The 22,935-nt window shown below is 37.2% G+C and overlaps 1 protein-coding gene across 3 annotated transcripts in view; it reads right to left on the bottom strand.

Moving 5' to 3' along the window:
• Positions 1 to 1,351: 1,351 nt before the first annotated feature.
• NKAIN2 (sodium/potassium transporting ATPase interacting 2) overlaps positions 1,352 to 22,935 on the bottom strand; it is a 1,036,965-nt gene continuing 1,015,381 nt past the window's right edge. For 2 of the 3 annotated variants that reach the window (XM_032158200.2, XM_032158208.2), the window contains 2 exons: positions 8,580 to 8,661; positions 1,353 to 3,828 (listed from right to left, as the gene is read on the bottom strand). In XM_032158200.2, the coding sequence (XP_032014091.1) occupies positions 3,819 to 3,828; positions 8,580 to 8,661 (92 nt within the window). In that variant the 3' untranslated portion in view covers positions 1,353 to 3,818. Of the gene's footprint in view, positions 3,829 to 7,871; positions 7,961 to 8,579; positions 8,662 to 22,935 lie in introns of all 3 variants that reach the window. The other variant, XR_004248834.2, reaches the window with a different exon arrangement.

Below are 22,935 nucleotides of genomic sequence, written 5' to 3'. Positions count from 1 at the left end.
ATTCAGAAATATTTTATGATTTAATACTGTCTTAGGGTCTTCCTTATCAAAGTTTATTTGAATTTATGAAACTCAGGGTCAGTTGATAGAGTCTGGAATTTGTTTTATTCTATTCTGACCAGTGTATACATCTTAAAATTTGCTGTGCAATGGTGAGTTATTTGCATTTTCAGGACACAAGGTAATATTGAATAGTTCCTTAACCACCTTAGTAGGTTTTAGTTTAATGGTTTGAATTATGAATAGGTTTGGATCTCAAAAGCTTGTTCTAAAATGTGACCTATTTAAAATGAGTTTGTATTTCTGAATTAAAATGGCCTACTCATTATAGTAGAGTGAAATGTATCAGAAGTTATATTTTTTAATAGTTAACAGATGCAGATCCTGGTTCCACAGGATTTTACCAAACTCACAACCTATTTAATTGAGAACTCCAGAAGAAAGAATCCTTTCTTTACAGTATATATACATATGGTTGATCTATTAGTTTTGTCCTTTTTATGCGACTACCTTGTTGTGTGCATTTTACATCACAGTGTGAAGAAACATCCTGAAGTTATTCACAGTGACTTCAGTGAACACCACATCAGTATACTTTTTACACAGGGGACAAAAGTAAAAGCCGGCTTGGTCATTTACAAGGCTTTCACCATGCCGCTGAGACGTCAAGGACTACAAGTTGATTTTCAGCTTCTCAGGTCTCAAAGCCTTTTTTGTCTTCAGTCAACTCCAGCATTTTGACTGATGGGAGCTGGTGTGTGTCTGTGTGCAGTGGGGGAAAGGTCACAATCCTGAACCTGACACGGCCTATGCCTGGAGCAGCCTGTGCCTGCTGCCCTCAATCATTTGGGTATATAGAATGAACCTCACCTGAAACAATGTTTGTACAATCGCTAATGCCAGCGGCTAATCTTTCCTATTTGCCTGCTTTATCCCAACTCTGTCATCTATTGAGGTGAATGTCAATATTCAAATAACAATACCAAACGATTCTGCCATCAAAGTAGAAATAAATGAATATTTTAAATAATTTGGCCTATAAAAATGAAAAAAAAAGCTCTGCCTATAATTTAACCAACATTTTTAAATATAGTGACCTAACCCTCTGCCAACTATTAGCTTGATGCTAACTCTAAATCCCAGATGGAAGGTAGGGATGGGGGAAAGTTCTTCAAATGACAAGTCTATTGCAGTCTTCTAAAAGAACCCTCAGTGTTAGCAGATAATGAAAGTACATGTTACCTATGACTGAGCAGAAATGATGCCATGACCTGGCAATTTCTTTTCACTGCTGACACATCCCTGCACTGCACAAAATATCAGTGTTGCCTTCATGTAAATTTAATAGGGTTTCTGTGTCAATGACATAAGGAAATACACCATGAGAAGCAGCAGGGGTTTTCAGGGATGGCTCAGAAACTTAAGTATTTTTCCTTTTATTTTTAAAATGCAAATTACACTAGTAAGTCAAAAAAATCACTCTGTTAAAAATACATTCAGAATTAACAAATGCAAAAAAAGGGACACATCAGGATCATAACCCTTGCCTTCTGAATATTAGGTTTATAACAAAAGCTCAGCCTAGAAAAATAGCATTCTTCACCGGATTTTGAGGAGGATACAGCTGTACAACTGTAGATGTTTTCCCAGATATAATCACACTACTGTGCTTACTGCTCCCATAGAAGACCTGTCCACCAATTACTTTTTAGTAGTCAACTACTGTTTTCTAAAATTTTGGTGGTGATGATAGTTGTGATTTGGTGAAAACTTGGCTGTAACTTAAAGCAGGAATATGAGGGTTTATTTTCTGTACCCATATACATGTACTATAAGGCGAAATCTCATCACAGCATGAATGTACAGTGAAACCTCATTTTAATAGTCACATTAAAAGTCACATTAGAATAGTTTCTGGCATGTATAGTATTTATATTTTAGGAATCAAAGGACAATACATAGGTAAATATTTTTCTCATACATTAAACATGCATGTCACTATAAAAGCGTCATATGAGGTTTCACTGACATGTTTGCAATTGTTTATTTTATACATGTATGTATGGACAAACATACAGCCCACTGAGGAAATTCAAGCATAAGTGCTGGAATCTTTTTTTTATAGTTTATGTTCCAATGATGACTCTTTGTTCCTCTATCATTTTCAAATGTATATGTGTGTGTATATTACAGACATCCATGCAAACACAGTAATGGAACTGGTGTATGTAGATCCGAATGGGCTAAGGTCCAAAGTAGTTTAATCCAATAACTGAAACTTCATAGAAATCAAAGAAAAAACTTGCTCCATGCCAATTTATAACTTTTGAATTTCACTGCACTAAAGAATGGTGTGTTAGTTTTAAAAAATTGAGTTTAATGTCTCAGGTGTATCCAAGAAAAAATATGACTCATCTGAGTTCCTGATAAGCCTGAGCTAATTATGTTTTCCATTAATGAAAACCAAATAATGCTTTAAAATATAGAACAAAATTTCCTAGGAGTTCAGAATATTCCATAAACACATTGACCTACTATTAAGTTTCCAAAGGCATCTTGTTGCCAACTACGTTAACAGCACAGTTTTTCTGCCACAATAATACAGGAGGATTGAAATACACTCTAACACACAACAGATCCCCCAAATACCACAAAAAGATCTCAAATATTTCACCAAGGTAACTATTGCTCCCCCCACCCACCCAAAAATAATCTTGTATGCTGAAGTTAGAAAAAAAAGTTCACCTACGTAGAGTCTTCAATTTGAATTAGATATAAAAGAGTAAACATAGCTAATACATATTCAGTTGGCCTCTGTTGATAGAAATCCACAGCTGTTTCTGTGTTAGTAAAAGACAATTGTAGATACTTATAAAAGCACCTAGAGTGCAATAAATAAAATCAGCAAGTTAAGCCATTTCTGCTTTCTGCTTCCAGTAGATTAGTGAGTTTAGTAGATTAATGTTTTACTCTGTCCCAACCCCATCAGAAGACCATATTTTAGAATTATAAAGATGACAAATATTGTTATTGTTACTTGTCTCTTTTGGGCCACCATGGAGGCTCTGTGGTAAAGCAGTTTGCTGACAGCTGGCACTTTTCTTATACAGACACACTGGAGCTGCTGAGCTATTCAGTCTTGTTCCTTGACATGAAACACACAGGCTTGAACTCATTCAGAATTAATAGCAGTGTGTTAGCCTAAAGGAAGTGACTTGGGGCTGTCTGCACTGGGATTCTTGGGCACACAACGTAGGTGGGTTAAGGCAAGTATGTACGGTACAGCCTTTAGGGCAAACAATCTGCCATTTCGGACTTCGGGTACAAGGTCATCATGGCATGTTTCGTTTGTTTTTGCAATTACATTGCCTAAGTAGCTGTGGTGCTGTCAAGATGTATGGAGTGCAGAAGACAGAGCTCTCAAACTAATGTGCCTTGGATGACTTCCCAGCTCATAGAGGCTGACCGGCTGGGCTGCAGAGGAGTTAGCAATGGCCGGCAACCATTGGGCATCAACACTTCTCCTTCTGAACTTTCCAAAGGCCTGGGAGAAAGGGGCCTGCTTTCAGGAAATCCAAGATGGGCGTGTCCTGCATATTTGTCTGTTTCAGTTAGGAGGTCAAGTGGAATTGGTGTGTGCGTGCTCACGTGTGTGTGTGTGTGTGTGTCAGTGTTGTATGTAGAGGCTTTGCATTTGTTTTTTTAATACGTATATTTATTTAAACTCAGTTGCTTCTTGCTCTTCATAAAATGCAGGAGGCCACTGCGAAAAAAGTTCTTTGAAAAGTCCACGGGCTGACATACTGAAGTCATCTGTATTATTTTGACCTAAGAGAGAGAAAAGATGTTTTTAGTCAAGGGGGAAAATGACAGGTGCCTGTTGCTCACCACCTTTTCTCACCTTTCCAAGCACAAGAGCAAACAAACAAACAAACAAAAAAGAAGCCCAAATTGGGTTTTAAATAGATAATTTTCCTCCTTTTATTTTTATTCATTGCAACTGCATGGATAGAGAGGCCAGTTTTGGTCATTTAAAATCTATTTCCAGGGACAACTGAAATGAATATGTAATTCTGTACAATTAGGCTGCCAAAAAGAATGCAATGTTTTCAAATGTTGTTTGATATAGGATATTCTTATATTGCTGGAAGCCCAATCAGATCTCTACTTGCTCTGACAGTCACATAGGTCTCTGGTAGTCAAAGCAGCTATTTTGTTAAAAACTTAAGCTGTAGACACGGGATTTTTTTTTTTTTAGACAAAGTCTAGCTCTGTTGCCGGGGCTGGAGCGCACAGACATGGGCTTATTTTTGTGCAGCAACTTTGTTGCTATTGGTTTGTTTCAACAACATTTACCAAACTGTAAGAAAAATACAATCAAAATCTTTCCTTTTTAGGTTAGTTATACATCATCTGAAAAATTACAAACCAAGAACAGTCACCCAACTTAAGAGGACTGTCTATTCATTGTTTGCAGGAACTGAAACACAGCTGTGACTGTAGGTCAGTTACAGCAGTGTTTTCAAAGCTTTGTCCAGGATCTTGGCCACAGAAGATTTGCTGGGAACAGTGGGAGCCCCACAGCTAAAAGTGCATATTGCTTTTCAACAGTTGTTTTCCTTCCAAGGAACAGCTTGTGTTTCCATTTGCTATGTAATATTGTTAGGGTGTTTGAACTGGCCCCTGAAGTTAAATTACTCTTACTTTACAAGACATATTTATGGCAGGTTGACAGAAGGTACACTCTAAATGATAAAGACATAGGAGATGCTAAGTTCTCTGCCTCTCAGTAGGGGATGAGGTTTATAGGTGTGTCAGTTTTGGTTTTTCACTAGATTTGAATAAGCAGTGGCTCTCAGATGATTGGTTTTGTGGGCTACGAAGTTGAAAAGGCCCTTCATTTAACCGTGCATAATGTAAAATAAAATAGAAATAAACAGAATGCAGAAAAGGGAGAGAGGCACAGCCGTGTATGGAAATGTGGCAGCTAAGTTAGTGTTAAGAATACAAACAAGCAAATTAAAAGTTGGAATGTAATACCAGGTCAAACTCACAGTCTGTCTAAGAATTTGGAAAGAATATTAACTGAAGGGGTCAGGAAACCCCATTGATAATCATGGCTGCACCAGTAACAAGTTGTATGACTTTTGTTTTCCTTTTTTTGGGTTGAGTTTCCTCATCTGTAAAATAAAACCTTACTGTTCTAGGATCCGAGGTCTCCTATGGGATGTTTTGTGGAAGGGATGATTGGAGTATTTTGACTAGTAATCTTTAAATGTACCTTAAGTATACATAACTTCCTAAATTTGAATTCCATTAAACATTTAACTTATTTCATGACCAGTGAGACTCGAAAGCTCTAATACAATTTTACCAGTCTCATGCAGTAAAGAGGAAAACAATATATTTTTTTAAAACTTTTAGTTGGCATTTAAAGTGCTCTGTTTAACAAAATCATGGGAAGTTTTGTCCTTGTGGAATTTAATTCTGGACAAAGATATCTATCTTTGTAGAGTCTCTTCTTTAAAGCCCATTAGAATTATAAATGCTTGATTTGAATTTAATATATTAAATTGTATATAATTAGCATTCTCATGTTTATCTTTAGATGAGAGATTACATCTAATTTATTACAGCTTGATCATATTTATTGATCACTCATATTGGCCAATGCAATAAAATATTATGTAATATTATTAGTAGCAAGCAATTACAAACCTTCTAGATATTTTATTCTCCTTTTTTTTTTTTTTTGTGAGACGGAGCCTCACTTTGTCACCCAGGCTGGAGTGCAGTGGCACGATCTTGGCTCACTGCAACCTCTGCCTCCCAGGTTCCAGAGATTCTCCTGCCTCAGCCTCCAAAGTCTGGGATTACAGGTGTCACCATCACGTCTGGCTAATTTTTGTATTTTTAGTAGAGATGGAGTTTCACCATGTTGGCCAGGCTGGTCTCGAACTCCTGACCTCAGGTGATCCACCGGTCTTGGCCTCCCAAAGTGCTAGGATTACAGGCATGAATCACTGTGCCCAGCCATATTATACTCTTGAGCATAAATATAGTGTTACATGTTACTTGAGTTGATGTTATATGTCAGCAGTCCTCAACCTTTTTGGCACCAGAGACTGGTTTCGTGGAAGACAATTTTCCCATAGACCAGGGTTGTGGGGGATGGTTTCAGGATGAAACTGTTCCAGCTCAGATCATCAGGCATTAGATTCTCATAAGGATCACAAAACCTAGATCCCTCACACATGTAGTTCACAATAAGGTTCACACTGCTATGAGAATCTAATGCTGCTGCTTATCAGATGGGAAGCAGAGCTTAGGCAGTAATGTTCCCTCACCTGCTGCTCACCTCCTGCTCTGTGTTCAGCTCCTAACAGGCCATGAGCCAGGACTATTCATGGCTCAGGGGACCGCTGTTATATATAATATACCATTTACAGAGGAGATCTTTTAGGAATGACTTACAGTATATGTTACTTCTGACTTGATAACAGCCTTTTCATGAGTGATGTTGATTAACATAAGCATTATTCTACCACTAATGAATTATGTTTATTAAGCGCTTACTATGTGACATGTCCTATGTTTCATGTCCTTTATATACATTCTTTCATATAATTTCAGAGCAATCAGATAAAGTCTGTATGCTCTCTCTATTTTGCAGGTGAGGAAACTTAGGCTTGGTAAAATTAAATAGAGTTATTCAAACAAAGTTACATGCCCATGGTTGCAGGGAATTTAATCTCAGACAGTATGCCTTCAGTAGGTCATCTTAACCACTAGTCCTGATTGCTCTGCCTTTTTAAATAGAACACTTTATAGAATGTTACATAAAATATTGAGAAGAATGGTAAAGAGTGTGAAGGATTGATCATGTTTTGTTGTAGCTATCAAGAATCTTTCTGGGGGGATAGGGAAGGTATGGTATGCATAGGAAACAACTGTAGTACATGGTGAAATAAATAAAAGAGAAATATTAGAGGAGAAAAGATTAAGAAATGTTTCATAAAGGAATATATCTTAAGAAAACTCAAAGGATAGTGGGGTTTCAAAGAGTAGAATTTGGAAAAAAGATGATGTTTCATGTCAAGAGAACAGCATGAACAATTGGAAAAATACATATCATATTTGGATAAGGCAAGAAAAAAATGGCTAAGGGGAGCTATCAGACTGTTTATACTCTCAATAGATTATAAACTTAAGGAGGACAGGGCTAGTTCTTATTCATTACTACATTTTCTAATATCTCCAGTGTCATCTGCATATGGTTGGGACTCAAACATTATTAAAAGTTGAAGAGATACTGTTTCAACAGTAGGTAATAGGGACTCCTTGATAGCTTTGAAGCAGGGAAGTGAAATCATCAGCACAGTACTTCAGGAAGATTAATTTGGCAGCCATATGGAGGATACAATGGAGTTTCTGAAATAAGGAAGAGACCGAAAAACTTAACAGGTCATACTTGCATGAATTAGTGCAGTGGTTGTGAGGATGTAAAAGAGGAAATGTGTAATACAGTGTTTACAGAAGCAATGCTTTGAATGAAGCAAAATATTGGTTGATTTCTGAACTGCTGAAGTCTGTTTTATGGGTGCTATTAGCAAGTGATTTCAGAGAACTACAAGTGACACAAAGAAAAAGGCAGGCATGGTGCAAGATTATTCTTTTTTTAAAGAGAAGCTTAAAAGGGGGATGTTTAAAGATTAATTTCTTTGGAGGAGCAATACTTACTCCCAAACTCCATTTATTATCCTACACACTAAAGATATTAAAAGGTAAAATGATTCAATGGTGGAGGACAACGACAACAAACACATATCTTCAAAGAGAAGTTCACATTTTAAAATGAATTGGAATCTTACTTTCTATTTTGATCTTCGCTTGCAATTCAGCATATCACTTGATGCTGATATATAGAATTTGTTATCAGTTGTTATCCAAGGGAATTTGCCTAAACACAGATATAAAAATCAGGCTCTGATTGTATGTCTGCTCTCTTGAGTGCTAGAGTTAAGGGTTTGATAAGTTTCAGTGTTAATGTTCCAGTTCATTTTCACTTTTACATCAGAAAAATGATAGAGAAAGTGTATTACTCAGTTTTTTATTTTCTTAACACTACATATAACTAGGGTGAACCTATTATTTATCATCTAAATGAGAACTCTTTTTGAGAGTAATAATTATGCCAGGACAACCACTGTAAACTGAAACCAGAACATATGGTTTATATATAATTACATATAACTGCCTACATTATTATATAATTTTCAAAAAATACAACTTTTTGGCAACTCAAAGAAGTGGTAGATAATTAACAGGCTTTTCAGCCATGTAGGTGATACTTATGTAAGATTAAAGGCAATTTTAGAAATGGCATTTCTTATAAGTCAAATAAGAAAAATTCATGGAAAAATGTTATTAAAATTATCCCAGCCAAGACAATATTAATAGAAAAAATACTGGAAAAATACAACTGAACAAAAGCTGCATGCCATCGATTTTGTATCATGATACAGTTACTTGGTTATCTTTAGTACCCCAGAAGACTACCTTCCAAGTAAAATACTTACATGTACATAGGCTGTAGTTGTAAATGAGATGTCTTCTGAGGCCCTTGATAGCCATAAGAGTCAAAGCCACCTATGAAATCAACTGAAAAGGGACAATTCATTAATTAGCTTTTCAGAAGAGATATACACCCATGATCAAGGCCCCACACAGATTACGAATAAACCTTTTATTAGTAATAATCTATTAAACTTTTAAAAGTAATTGTAAAGAAAAAAGAAATGGAAGAAATGATAGTTCCTTTAAGGTAGTGATTCCGCTGCCCCCCTCCCCCACCGCTCATTGTAAGATTCAATTATTGCCTTACAAGAATCTATTCACTTGGTAGAAAAAATGATGTACTATTTTCAAACAACTAAGACCTAACTGGAGTAATAGAATTCATTTACACAATAGAGATGCTATATGCCTTTTTGGTTAGTGTAGATTTTCTGTGACATGCTACAAAATGTTACAGCATATAAATATAATGACCACTCAAGTGCATGTGTCTATCAGCAATTGCAGCACTAGTAATAATATTACATGTTATGGTTATCAAGCACAAGGTACTATGGTGGAGGTCATGTAAATTAACTCAACATTGCTGTCCCTGCCAAATGTGGTTTACCATCTTAAACAATTAGACATGTGGAAGAGTCTAACCAAATATTCAAATTCAATAGATATTTAGCAATGTAAGATACAATAAGATATAATAAGAGTTACTGTGGCAGATTATATTTTCCAAAATGGCAGTAAGGGTATCTTCTATTTTACATGTTTTTACAATGTGACTTTGACATTCTTCCCATACAATGGTTTGAGTATGTCTCTTCATCTTGAACGTGGGTAGACCTTTCTGGCAGCTTTGACTATGCTATAAATGACACTATGGGGATTCTAAGGCCAGATCATAAAAGTATCATGCACTTTTATCTTGCTCTTTTGGGATGTTCTCTCTTGGAACACAGCCATGATACCACAAGGAAGCCCAAGCTAGCCCGCATGGAGAGATCAATGAAGGACCAATGGATAAGTGTTTCAGTAACAGTATAACTAATGTATCAGCTGATAGCCAGCATCCAAATCCAGGTGTGGGAAATACAATACCTTTAAATCAGGGGTGTCCAGTCTTTTGGCTTCCCTGGGCCACATTGGAAAAAGAAGAATTGTCTTGGGTCACACATAAAATACACTAATACTAACGATAGCTGGTGAGCTAAAAAAAATGCCAAAAAATCTCGTAATGTTTTTAAAAAGTTTACAAATTTGTTTTAGGATGCATTCAAAGCTGTCCTGGGCTGCATGTGGCCTGTGGGCTGTGGGTCACACAAGTTTCCCTTAAATGATTCTAGACCCTCACTGCTGAGTCAGCTCAGTCTTGGAATCTTCTCAGCTCAGGTTTCTGACATCAGAGAACAGAGGCAGGCCATCCCCTCTGTGCCTGTCTGAGTTATTAACCCACAGAACCTATGAGCGTAATAAATGGTTGCTTTATACCACTAAGTTTTGGCAGCAATGGTAACCGGAACAGTCAATTCTAAAAGTACTGTGAGAAAGTTTAGTTTTTGTTTTTTCTTTTTCATTTGTGAATAAAGAGATTTTAGGGTGGGGATAAAAGAAACAAAAGAACACAAGGCCAATAAGATCAGAGGAAGGAGAAAGAAAGTCAAATAGAGACAATCAGAATGCCCTAGGACACCCATTACTTTTTTCCTAGCATCTCCTTCTATTGGCTTACTTTTTCTAGTTATTCTCTTATTAATATTTGGGGTGCTACAGATAGAAACTGGAGCAGGGTGCAAAGTAACATAAAGTGCGTGATGTCTGTGTAGTGGGGAAATCCTTTGTTTTCTCTTACAAAAAGATCTTATTTTTTTTAGAGCAGTTTTAGGTTCACAGAAAAATGGAGCAGAAAGTACAGATAATTCCTGTATATTTCCTGCCCCCACACAAACACAACATCCTCCACTATCAATATCCTACACTAGAATGGTACATTTATTACAATCAGTGAATCTATATTGACACATCATCATCATTCAAAGTCCATAGTTTACATTAATGTTTATTCTTGGTGGTGTACATTCTATGGGTTTTGATAAATGGGTGACATGTATCTACCATTAGAGTATCATAACAGTTTCGCTGCCCTAAAATTCCCCTGTGCTCCTCCTAAGCATTCTTTCCTCCCCCAACCCCTGGCAATCACTAATCTTTTTACTGTCTTTATAATTTATAATTTTGCCTTCTATAGAATGTCATGTCATTGGACTCATACAGCATGTAGCTCTTTCTAGCTGGCTTCTTTCACTTAGTAATATGCATTTAAGATTCCACCAGGACTTTTCATGGCTTGATAGTGCATTTCTTTTTTGCATGGGAAACCCTTTTACCAAGGCAGAATGTCTCTTCTCATCCAAGGTGGAATGGTATAATGACAAAAACAGAGACCCTGATATTAGAAGGACTAGGGTTTAATTCTGCTTTTCCCTTTACAGCTATGTGACCTTGATAAACAACTTAACATTTCTTAAAACAGGAATTATCATATTTATCGCATACACTTGGTATGAGGATAAAATAAGGAGTGTAGAGTCCTGGATGAGACATATGGTGTAAAAGAAGAAAATTAAGAGCCCCTCAAAAAATTCAAGATTTCTTTATAATTCTAAGCCATGCAGCATAGTAGAAAGAGAAGACAGAAAATTCTTAATTTGGGACAACTATAGAACTATAGCAAGTATTTTACAGGAGATGGATCAAAAGAGTGTGATCCTCTTTTTTCTTCTACATTGCCTCTTTTGTCTTCTACATCGTACCTTAGCTAATATAAACAGTACCAGAAGAACTATGTAATAATTTCCCAGTGACTCTATTTAAAGTTTGCACATAAAAAAATTATTGGCCGGGTGCTGTAACTCATACCTGTAATCCCAGCATTTTGGGAGGCCGAGGCAGATGGGTCACCTAAGGTCAGCAGTTCAAGACCAGCCTGGCCAACATGGTGAAACCTTGTCTCTACTAAAAATGCAAAAATTAGCCAGGCATGGTGGTGCATGTCTGTAATCCCAGCTACTCGGGAGGCTCAGGAGAATTGCTTGAACACTGGAGGCAGAAGTTGCAGTGAGCCGAGATCATGCCATTGCACTCCAGCTGGGCGACGAGAGAGAAACTCCGTCTCAAAAAAAAAATACTGTTTAAAACTGGGCATTTGTTGCAGATAGTGTCTAAATTCCTGTTTATCTGGATGGGCTCTTGTTGACAATGAGACTAAATTAAGGACTAGTTTTCAAAGAGGTATTTACCGAGTTAGAGCTTCAGTGCTCTGAGCTTCCCTGCTCTGAGCTTCCCTCTTAGTAGGATGGTCTCTACCATGGTGGTGGAGAGTGGGTTACAATAGATCAAGATCAGGGCAGACAGAAACAGTAAGGTCTCCACTGAAATTGAGATCCAAGTCAAACTCAGGTTTATTATTATTTTTATTGCTGCTGCTGCTGCTGTTATTATTATTGTGTTTGTTTTGAAATATTTAATTAACTTGATTACAGGGATTAAAGAGGGATGGCAGAAAAAAAAAAAAAAAACAGATGATAATTATGAACCAAAGATCTTCGGGTGAACCAAGGGATAATGTGAAGAAAACAAGATGAATCTTCAAGTCCAATGGATAGAATTAGGACCAGAAATGGAAAGCAAAGCTTGAGTCACAAGCAACGTAGACCTTCCAAAGACATGAGAAAAGGCCAGGAGGTAAATGAGGGTGTCCTGAGCCTGTGATGCGAATGGAGCTTGAGTGGCCTGGGGCTTGCTCTTATTAACCATGATCTGTATGCTGTGTAGGTAGAGAGAGATGGCTTACACCTCCCAGATTAGGGGGGACAACACAAGCTGTGATAGCAGGACTGTGATCATTCTGATTATTCGGACCATGCTGATGGCCTGGGTATGGAAGAAGTTCCAACAGAAGGTGACCAAGAACCAAGATGAGAAAAGAAGCAGCTCTGAGTGTAACCAGGATGGATTTTTACCATTTCACTTGTGAGGGGGCATTCAAATTTAAATCAGAAGCAGAGGGCATATTTTCTATAGTTTATTTTACCTACATGCTTGAGTTCACAGCCAAGGAGACTGTGTACAGTCAATTTCCATGTGCACTTATTCTCAGAAATTGTTTGGATGTCTTCCTAAAGACCCCAAGGAGAGGAAAAGGAATCAACGGGATCCAACCAACCATTACAGTTAAGATTATGGGGGTCAGCACAGGGAGACTTGATTCTTCTCACCTTTTACAGAAGGGTTCTTCAATCACATATGGAACTTTTTCGGGTGCCATGTAGATGGAGAGGTAGAGGTATTTTTTTCCTCTCAAAAATGGAATTACTGTGGTTAGCTTACATTTTTAAGATACCCATAATACCACTTTGTTCTGTTTTCAGTTTCTTTTATGTAATGACATTTATTCAGGCTCTAAAGAGACTACTGCATATTCTACAACTTTTCTGAGCAATAAGGGTCATAAAACATTTGACAGATCTTTGTCCAAGTAATTTTGATGGCAGCTAGATGTTTGGGTCATAGCTTATCTCTGCATTATTTAGAAAAGAGTAACTTCTATCTATCAAGAATATCCTTAAATCCTTAAAAATAAACTAAATTCTCCAAAATTGCAAAATACTTAATAGTTCATGAAACCCTTTCAAGTGATATCATTTATCTTCACAAAATTACTTTGAGGTTGGTAGGAATAATTATCTTAATTTTACAAATAATACAGATTTATAGAATTTTATCTTGAGTCACACAACATCTGAGGATGAGAGTAGAAACCAGGTACTCTATTTCCTTTGTATGTATATTGAAAAAGAGATTTCTGCATTTGACTTATGCCATTCTAGTACATTTTTGGAATATTATCAACAGTGATCAAAAGCATCAAATCACACTTTTATGTTCTTTCTAAATTATTAATTTAACAAAAGTCTTAAGTTCTTGCTTTGAGTTCCCTATTGGTTGTAGATTCCTCCTTTTGTTATTTGTTCTCCAGCATCTTTTACTCTGTTCTTTCTAGAAAATTTGCTCTTGATATCTTCTTCCCATCTAATACTGTAAGGATCTACAGTATTAGATTCTTCTTTGATCTAATACTGTAGAAATATTTGGATGTAAACAGTGACTTATCAGAAACTACCTTTGCTGAATTTGCCAGTGATAGTTGCCAATGTGGTATTTTGGGGTTTTTTTGAAATGTATCTTTAAGAGGGTAGCATCCTTCAAGGTTTCGTTCATGTGCTTTGTGTCTGATAATTTATGCAGGACACCAAATAAGTATTTAAGCAGTCCTTTCTTCTGAAAATTGTTTATATTGTCATCTCCATCTTGTATCACTGATAACAATGATTTTTTTAAAGTTATGAGAGATGTTTTCTTTCATGCAACTTGGCATATTGTCTGTGTAACTTCGATGCTTAACAGAAAATGTGAAAGAGACGGGAATTACTAAAAGGCTGAATTAGGAGAATGAGAAAGGAAAGATGTCAATGAATTTGAGATGAATGGACAAAGAGGTAGACAACATAGTTCATGGCAAGTTTTTGAACATGGGGGAAAGGGAGGAAAAGAAAAGGTTCAAAGTTGATTCTCAGAAATTTGTTTGCCAGGGGCATATTTCTGCTTTTAAATAAAAAAAAAAAAATGTCAAAAGGGAGTTGGTGTTTGGCTTTCTTTTGGAAATGTATTTAAGTTATAAGTGGTACATCTTTTTTTTATTTTATTTTTTTATTATTATACTTTAGGTTTTACGGTATATGTGCACAATGTGCAGGTTTGTTACATATGTATCCATGTGCCATGTTGGTTTGCTGCAACCATTAACTCGTCATTTAGCATTAGGTGTATCTCCTAATGCTGTCCCTCTCCCCTCGCCCCACCCCACAACAGTCCTGGGAGTGTGATGTTCCCCTTCCTGTGTCCATGAGTTCTCACTGTTCAATTCCCATCTATGAGTGAGAACATGCGGTGTTTGGTTTTTTGTCCTTGTGATAGTTTACTGAGAATGATCGTTTCCAGTTTCATCCATGTCCCTACAAAGGACATGAACTCATCATTTTTTATGGCTGCATGGTATTCCATGGTGTATATGTGCCACATTTTCTTAATCCAGTCTATCGTTGTTGGACATTTGGGTTGGTTCCAAGTCTTTGCCATTGTGAATAGTGCTGCAATAAACATACGTGTGCATGCGTCTTTATAGCAGCATGATTTATAGTCCTTTGGGTATATACCCAGTAATGGGATGGCTGGGTCAAATGGTATTTCTAGTTCTAGATCCCTGAGGAATCGCCACACTGACTTCCACAATGGTTGAACTAGTTTACAGTCCCACCAACAGTGTAAAAGTGTTCCTATTTCTCCACATCCTCTCCAGCACCTGTTGTTTCCTGACTTTTTAATGATGGCCATTCTAACTGGTGTGAGGTGGTATCTCATTGTGGTTTTGATTTGCATTTCTCTGATGGCCAGTGATGATGAGCATTTTTGCATGTGTTTTTTGGCTGCATAAATGTCTTCTTTTGAGAAGTGTCTGTTCATGTCCTTTGCCCACTTTTTGATGGGGTTGTTTGTTTTTTTCTTGTAAATTTGTTTGAGTTCATTGTAGATTCTGGATATTAGCCCTTTGTCAGATGAGTAGGTTGCAAAAATTTTCTCCCATTTTGTAGGTTGCCTGTTCACTCTGATGGTAGTTTCTTTTGCTGTGTAGAAGCTCTTTAGTTTAGTTAGATCCCATTTGTCAATTTTGGCTTTTGTTGCCATTGCTTTTGGTGTTTTAGACATGAAGTCCTTGCCCATGCCTATGTCCTGAATGGTATTGCCTAGGTTTTCTTCTAGGGTTTTTATGGTTTTAGGTCTAACGTGTAAGTCTTTAATCCATCTTGAATTAATTTTTGTATAAGGTGTAAGGAAGGGATCCAGTTTCAGCTTTCTACATAAGTGGTACGTCTAAGTGAAGAGATGCTTGGGAAAAGGGAAAAGTAACTCTAATTAGTGCAAGGGAAATTGGGGACTTGCTGGGATGTTACAGGTGAATCTCTTTCTCCTCACTCAGCTGTATTTTGCTTCATTGCAACTTATTTCTACCTGATGTATAAATCTGCTTGTTTATTTGTTGATTTCCTCCACTATTATAATACAAGCTACATGAGATTTACTGTTTTCTGCTGTTTACAACACTAGCCTCAGAACCCAGAACAGTGTCTGGCTCATGGAAGACACTCAATAGGTATTTACCAAATAAACTCTTAGACCCTTTAGGCTGTAAAGGAAAATAAGGCAATTGATTGGAGCACAAAAGATGCTAGTAAAATTTCCAAGTGAAATTTGGCTGACTGCCAAGGCCTTGAATGATATTAAAGAGAAGACTTTTTATAGACAATCTACAGAGTTGTTGCCTGGGTGCTGTGAGATACACAAAAGAAACTTTTTGGATACCAGTAGGAAGAAAACACCACTGCATCCTCCTTGGCCAAGAGGAGTGGAAGGAAAGAGGTTAGGACATGCATTCTCATCAAAAGGACTCCAGTGAGACGGTCATTCATTGATGAATGCTATCGAGTGTGACAAATCTTGATAATTGTAGGAAGAACATTGTTTTCCTTCTGGCTAGTTTATAGGACCCTAAACAGAGGCACACAACTGGACAGAAGGTGAAAAAAATTGTACTTTCTTAATCTCTGCCTTGTCGGAGGGATCTGCCTTTGGTTCTCTGAAGATAACTCAGGATATTTTTTTTTTAAGAGCTATACCGAAGTATAATTGATATGCAAAATACTGCACATATTAAATGTGTGCAATTTGATAAGTTTGGACATGAGCATACCTGTGAAACCTTTACCACAATCAAGGTAATAACATATCCATCACCTCCAAAAGACAACTTAGAATGCTGTCATTTTCTTTGCAAGTGTATTTTCTTTGCAAGTGCATTTTATTTTTGCCTTCATTTTCTTATCTGCAGTGTGGGTATGTTTCCATCTATTGACCTATGGGTGGGGTCAGCAGATGTACTCTAATAATTGTAGGTGCAATTATTTTAAATTAGTTAAGTGCCATATCAATTTAATAACTATGATTTAATAATATTAATGATAGTGGAATTTAGAAATTACCAAGTAAGATAAAAAAGGTTTTTGAATAAATATTCTTTGCGACAATATATTTCCTATTGTGAGCTTCTCTTTTATTTCAACCTTTTAATCATGAACACTGAGTTCAGCAAACTTAAAACTGTTTTATTAAATACATGTTGGCAATGAGGTATTGTAATATAAAATTGTCCCTTGGTTATTAATGACAAAGCCACTAGTCAACCTACTCCCTTTTGGAGACAGAGCTGTAAAAACACATGAAGGGAGAATTTAAAAGGCAGTTCATAGGAAGCTAAGCCTAAATATTTAGAATAACTCATTGAAAGACACTAAAGTATTTGATGTCTTTCAATGAATTTTCTAAATATTAAAGGAAATTAACAGGGCCTGGGAAAATAGAGCGTCTTTCCATTATTTCCATAGGTATGAATTCCAAGGGTTCTTAGCTCCAGTAATACAAAAGGAACGTAAAACATAACCAACCGTAAACCAGATTGAAAAGAACCAGTTTTCTTCCACTAAGCTCTAGTTGATGGCAGGAATTCAAGCTGACTGTGTGAGCTTGAGGTGTTTGGTCTGGGCTAAAATCCCTGGATGGACTCTGAGCTTTTTTTTTTTTTTTTTTTTTCTTCTTCCTGATAAGGAAAATGCAATCCTTTATAGGAAGAGGTACTTTAGCCTGTTGTTGCATGAAAGGTCACTAAAGTGTTATACCACAGGAGGCTTCAAGCAGGCGAAGCACACATGGAATGAAATGAGACTTATTAGCTAAATCACCGCAGATGCTTCGCTTCCTAAACTTGTTCATCAAATATGTTTGCTCAGGGTTTTAGGGCCTTATTTTTCAGTTTGCTTCTTACTTGTATCAGAAACAGATCCTTAATATTTTAAACTTGGTAACACATTCACACATGCTAAACAATGAAAGTGATAATAGTATCACAATAAATAAAGTATATCGTTAGTTGAAAAACCACTTTAAGCTTTTGGTTCTGAAGGCCTAATAAAAAATGAAATATAAGTTTCACTTGATAAACTATTTTGTGGTGTTGTTCTTGTTCATATCTGCTAATTCTCAGTGAGGTCCGTGCCTTAGATGAGATTTTAAGAAACACATGATGGTTTTCTGCTGAGACCTGGATCTTGTTATCAGGTAGTGTTTTAATAATATAATGCCAGTACTTGATATATCATAATGCCACTACTTGATACATCGTTGTAGAATCTGTTTGGTAGCATCAAGATGGGGGGCTTTGGAGTCAGAAGACCTGTGCTCAGGTTGTGCCTTTACTTCTTACCAGCATTGGACCTATAATCAGGTCACAGTTGCTCTGAGCCTTAATTTCTTCCGCTGTAAAGTGAGGATAATAAAGCAATTTCAGCTTCAAAGGGTTATTGAGAGAATCAGGTGTCATATGTGTGTAATACGTAGAAGTATATATATTAAAAATACACTATGAGCAGGACTGGGATCTCCTCTCTTTTCAAAAAGGATTTATACAAAAGGAATGATTGGAATTATGCTTCAAAATGCACATTTAGACTCTTTACTGCGATAATTAGCATTTCCAAGGCTAGGATAATAGATGGAGACAAGGCTCAAAAGAGAGAACTTTGTATTAGAATTTACTACAATTTTGTACAGAGCGACAAAAGTGTAGAAGACATCCACGGAAGCCGAAGAGACCAGAGGGAGGTCTATGGAGAGCCTTCAAATGCCCACTTAGTTGGTTAACTGTGATTGGACAAGCAACAGGAATAGCCTGTGTGACATAATGTCGAAAAAAATAAGTTAAATGTTTAAAAAATTACATAGAACTGAATTTCCATATTTCAAATCCTTTTGGAAATGGCCTTGTATATTATCAGAAAGAACACAAAGAATTCGGGGCTGGCCTTGTCTGTGGTCTGTGAGGCTTTGCCACGTATGTGGGCAAAAGGAACCGTCCACTGAATGGTCAAGAATGAAGACACTGAGAGCTCAGTGTCCTGGATCAGGCAGAATGATAGGCCAAAGCTTGGTGGATGGATTACTTTGTAGAGGAGAAGCTTACCTGTTCCTCTCAGATTTGGGCAGGGTTGCAAGAAGACAAAAGAATAATTGCCTGTACAGAGATTTGTCGAGGTTCTTGAGGGAAAATCAAAGAAGTTTCTATTTGAGAGATTTGACTTGCTCAGGTATCAGCACTTGGTTTAAGGATCCTGGAAAGGTGTGGAACATGTCCTATGGCCAGAGTGCCACTTCGTCAAATGCAGAAGAATGAAAGCACGGTTGAGCAGGAGACAACACCCAGCTGAGTGTAGCAAGTACACATTTGCTGTTGGGTTTAGTTACTTTCTCCAGCAATGAGCAACCACCCAGGATTAGAAGGGGAGAAATTGAATCTGGGCATCGTCAGGCACAGATGTTGAAAGTCTAAGCACAAATGATGTGCAAGCAATGAAGGAAAGCAAGGATGCCAACAAGAACACCATTCCTTTTGCTAATTCTGGAGATAGATAATGAGTAGGAAGACCCAAAGCATGAGAAAAACATAGGTTCAGGTGGAGGGAAGCTTCCAAATAAGGGTGAAGAAAACTTTTTCCAGGAGGGAGGCAGGAGAACAAGGAAAAAGAATAGATAGGTGTTTACGGTCAGGCAGGAAATTTCAGAACTGGGCATCTTAGAGAAGCCTCTTTCCACCGTAATGAAGGGAATGAAGGTGGCAGATGAAGGGAATGGTGATGAGGGAGATGAGAACTAACAGCGTGGAGAAACTGTAAAGCTAGAGTCAGAAAATTATGAATCAGATATCTTTTGATGCTTTCAGTAAATGTAGAGAAGCATGTAATGAAGATTATGATGAAATAACTATGCCAACTTCATCTTAAATGTGCCTGGGCTCACTTTGTGCCATGCCATTTGGATGGATTAGATTTTCCAGTCTTTGTTTTGTTCTCCCCTGTTAGAATTGCTTTCAATTATATACGGCATGTCTTTCAGATGAAATTGGAAGGAGCAGTTATTACAAGCTATAGGTAAGCTTGTTAGACATGATTGGATATGTCTTCTCAGCTGACATCCAGAATATATTTAGAATCCACAGCCCATTTAAATGCAGGAGTTTTAATTAGGGTTGTGGGTACATTAACATATGCATATTTAGGGAAATAAAAAAATAAAACATGCGTGCTGTAATTACCTATTAGAGAAATATTCTTTATCTTGTAATCTTTGCTAACATCATCTTTGTATCATTTTACAGCCTCCAGAAATGAAAATCACAAAACTCCTGAGCTTAAATTAATCATCTTCTTAGAACAACAGTAGCAATTTCAGGAAAGAGAATGTCCCATGGTTACTCTAACACTTTTATTGGTATTTGGGAAAGCTGAAACTAGATTTCCTATATCGAGTTCATTAAAAGAACTTAAGATCATTCCTGTGTGACTTACGGTGTACCTTTGGTCAATACGGATCTGAAAAGTAGTGCCTTTTAAAAAAGGCATGCCTGTCTTTGTTAAATTCTACATAGTCCTCTAATTTATCCCTTAGGTTTCAGCTGAATCGTCATGTCTTCAGGGAAGAATTTCTTTCCCTTTGCTAAACTGCATGAGTTCTTCTTGGAATCATTCCCATGGCACCTCCATCCCCTTTCCTTGTCTGAACTTTCATCAAGCTTTACTGTAATTTCTCTTTCTTTCGCAAATTGTGCGCTGGATTGTAGGCGCCATAAGGGCAAAGATGGTATCTGTTTGGTTCCCTGCTTTATCCCTAGTGACAATACATAGCCTACCACACAGTAGTTGCTCAATAAATATTTGTTAAAAGAATCTGTCTCAGGTATCACAGTGAAGTGACATGGAAAGTATACTTCGAATCTTGACATCGATGTTCTGCTCCAAGTTCTGCCTCTAAATGATTGTTTAACTTTGAGCAAGTCAATTTGAGTGTCCCTTTCCTTAACTAAAATTAGGGGATTATAGTAGGTGACCACTAATATTGTTCATAACTTTATGATTATACACAATTCTGTATTTCTGGGATTAGTTCACATACAAATGTTAGCAATATAATGTTTAAAATGAGCAAATCCACAAAGGCATAATGAATGGAAAAAATTAGTGCAAAGGAGTTATTTCCATCTGCTTGTTACTATTATGCATTGATTTTACTAAGGGAGTTTCCAGAAAGATTAGCTGCTGAAAATGGCAATTGGAAACTGAGGCATGAATGGGAAAACAGAATGATGAAAAAGTTGGGGCCTTGGAGAGGACAGTCAGGTTGACGGGTTTGGAGCCAACAGAAATACTGTCCCCTGTTCCATTTAATTCAGTGGTGAAGGTGTATGGATGTGTGACTGTGTGCCTCCCTTTGCAGTGCCACACTTGGGAATTCAACATCAGCTTCATTAGTTACAAACGCAGCAATTCATATCCAATTTTCATTTTGTAGCAGGATTGTTAATGTATAAACTACACTCTTTGCTGAAAACATTTGCAATTAATCCTATAAACAAACAAACAAACAAGCAAATGCAAATGTTACACTGCCTGCCCCTGCCAACCCCACTGACTCTGAGGTTTGGTCACCATTTATTATACTCAGAAATGAATTGAAATTCCCACTTTGGCCCTAACCTAATTTTCAAGTGATAATAGGAATGGATTCCCAGAAGCACTCTATGCCTCTTGATAGTAACATCCTAATTTCCTTTCCCAGTAAATGTTTTAAGTAAGATTTTAGCACCAAAGGAAATTAAACTTTAAATTAATCGTAATTATAAAATGCCATCACTGATTTTTGTCTTCAGCCTAATTACTTTCTATTATTTAAACAAATCGCACCTCCTGTGAGCTTTAAGTTTGTTTCTCTTTCACTCCCTGCCACACAACGCCAACCAGTCATAGCGGAGGCCTCCCTGAGTATCGTCTGCCAGAGCAGCCTCATTTAAATGTCACACAGGATTGAGGGTTTACTTCCAGCTCGCTTATTTCCAAGGCTCTCTTTCAGTAGCTAGGTGTAGGCTGCTTTGCTCAGATGTTTTCGTTCCGCATACCTGGTGGGCATCCTTAGAGATCTAGGATCTCTAAGTGCAGGGCTAAGTGTTTCTTAGCCCTCCTGCTATTAAGAAGGAGACCTCTGAACACAGCCTTCTGTTTCTACGAGATGCCACTTCTAAAACTAAAGCAGAACCGGGCGTAAGGAAGTGGGCACCGGCCAACATCATTCATCAAGAGCCTAACTTTGAATGTCATCTTCTCAGCATGTCTCTGATTTGGAGGGCTTTTAAAGAGACTTCGTTTTCCTGTGCCAGCTCTTTGTCTTGCTCTCAGTTTGTTCTTTGGAGATGGGACTAAAGAATCCCAGTGATTTTATTTTGTGAGCATGTATGTCAACATTCTGCTGCAAAAATCGCCCCACTTTTCTGCTACTTGAATGCTTTCTTTCTCATGTCATTATCCATGAGAAGGTAGAGAGAGATGGTGAGGAAGCTAGTCCAGGACACCCACTGCTGGTAGGCTGTGGGGGTCTGCACCACCGGAAGAAGCAGAGTCAGCAAAATCAAGGTTTCTGTTCATTCATTTCTGTAAATGTCACTACTTTCTTCTCCTTCAAGTCACATGGTTTCTGTTTTATTAAAGCTATTAAAACAACATCAGTATTCTTCATCTGCTGGATAACTTCAACTCACCCTGCCAGAAATATTCTTTGCATAAAAAATACCTCTTTTGTTACACCCCAGTTAAAGGCCCTCCTTTGCTTATCTGAATATTGTTACCTCTATATTGTGTTGTAGAAACAAAGCTCTGATTGTTCTTAATTAACAGAGGAGAGAGAATGAATCAGCTTCTTTCCCCTCATATTCTTGACTTGGAAATATCGGATTTATTTAAAGATGAACACAGTGTGTGTGTGTGTATGTATGTGTACGAGTGAAAAGCAATATAGAATAATGGAGGTGATATTATGAGAAAAGAGAGAAAATAAGAAGTGAATGTTGAAGAATCAGACTCAGTTTTGACCTGAATATCCAAATTTAAAAATATAGCTTATGAGTTTTCTGTTAGATGATCACAAGAGGGAGCAATTTAATAGAAGGCTGAAAAACAAACCAGTGCTCACCAATCTGGGGAGACAATGTGAAAATTATTACACGTATCACTGTTGGAGAATGCTGTTGTCACTAATAGGAACTTGAATTTGATTGACAGGAGGAAAATTCATATGTAGCATCTGTCTCAGGTGTTG

Source organism: Hylobates moloch, unplaced genomic scaffold, assembly GCF_009828535.3.
Source record: "Hylobates moloch isolate HMO894 unplaced genomic scaffold, HMol_V3 SCAFFOLD_2, whole genome shotgun sequence".
Classification (NCBI taxonomy): Eukaryota; Metazoa; Chordata; class Mammalia; order Primates; family Hylobatidae; genus Hylobates; species Hylobates moloch.
This window is presented reverse-complemented; position numbering and strand designations above follow the sequence as displayed.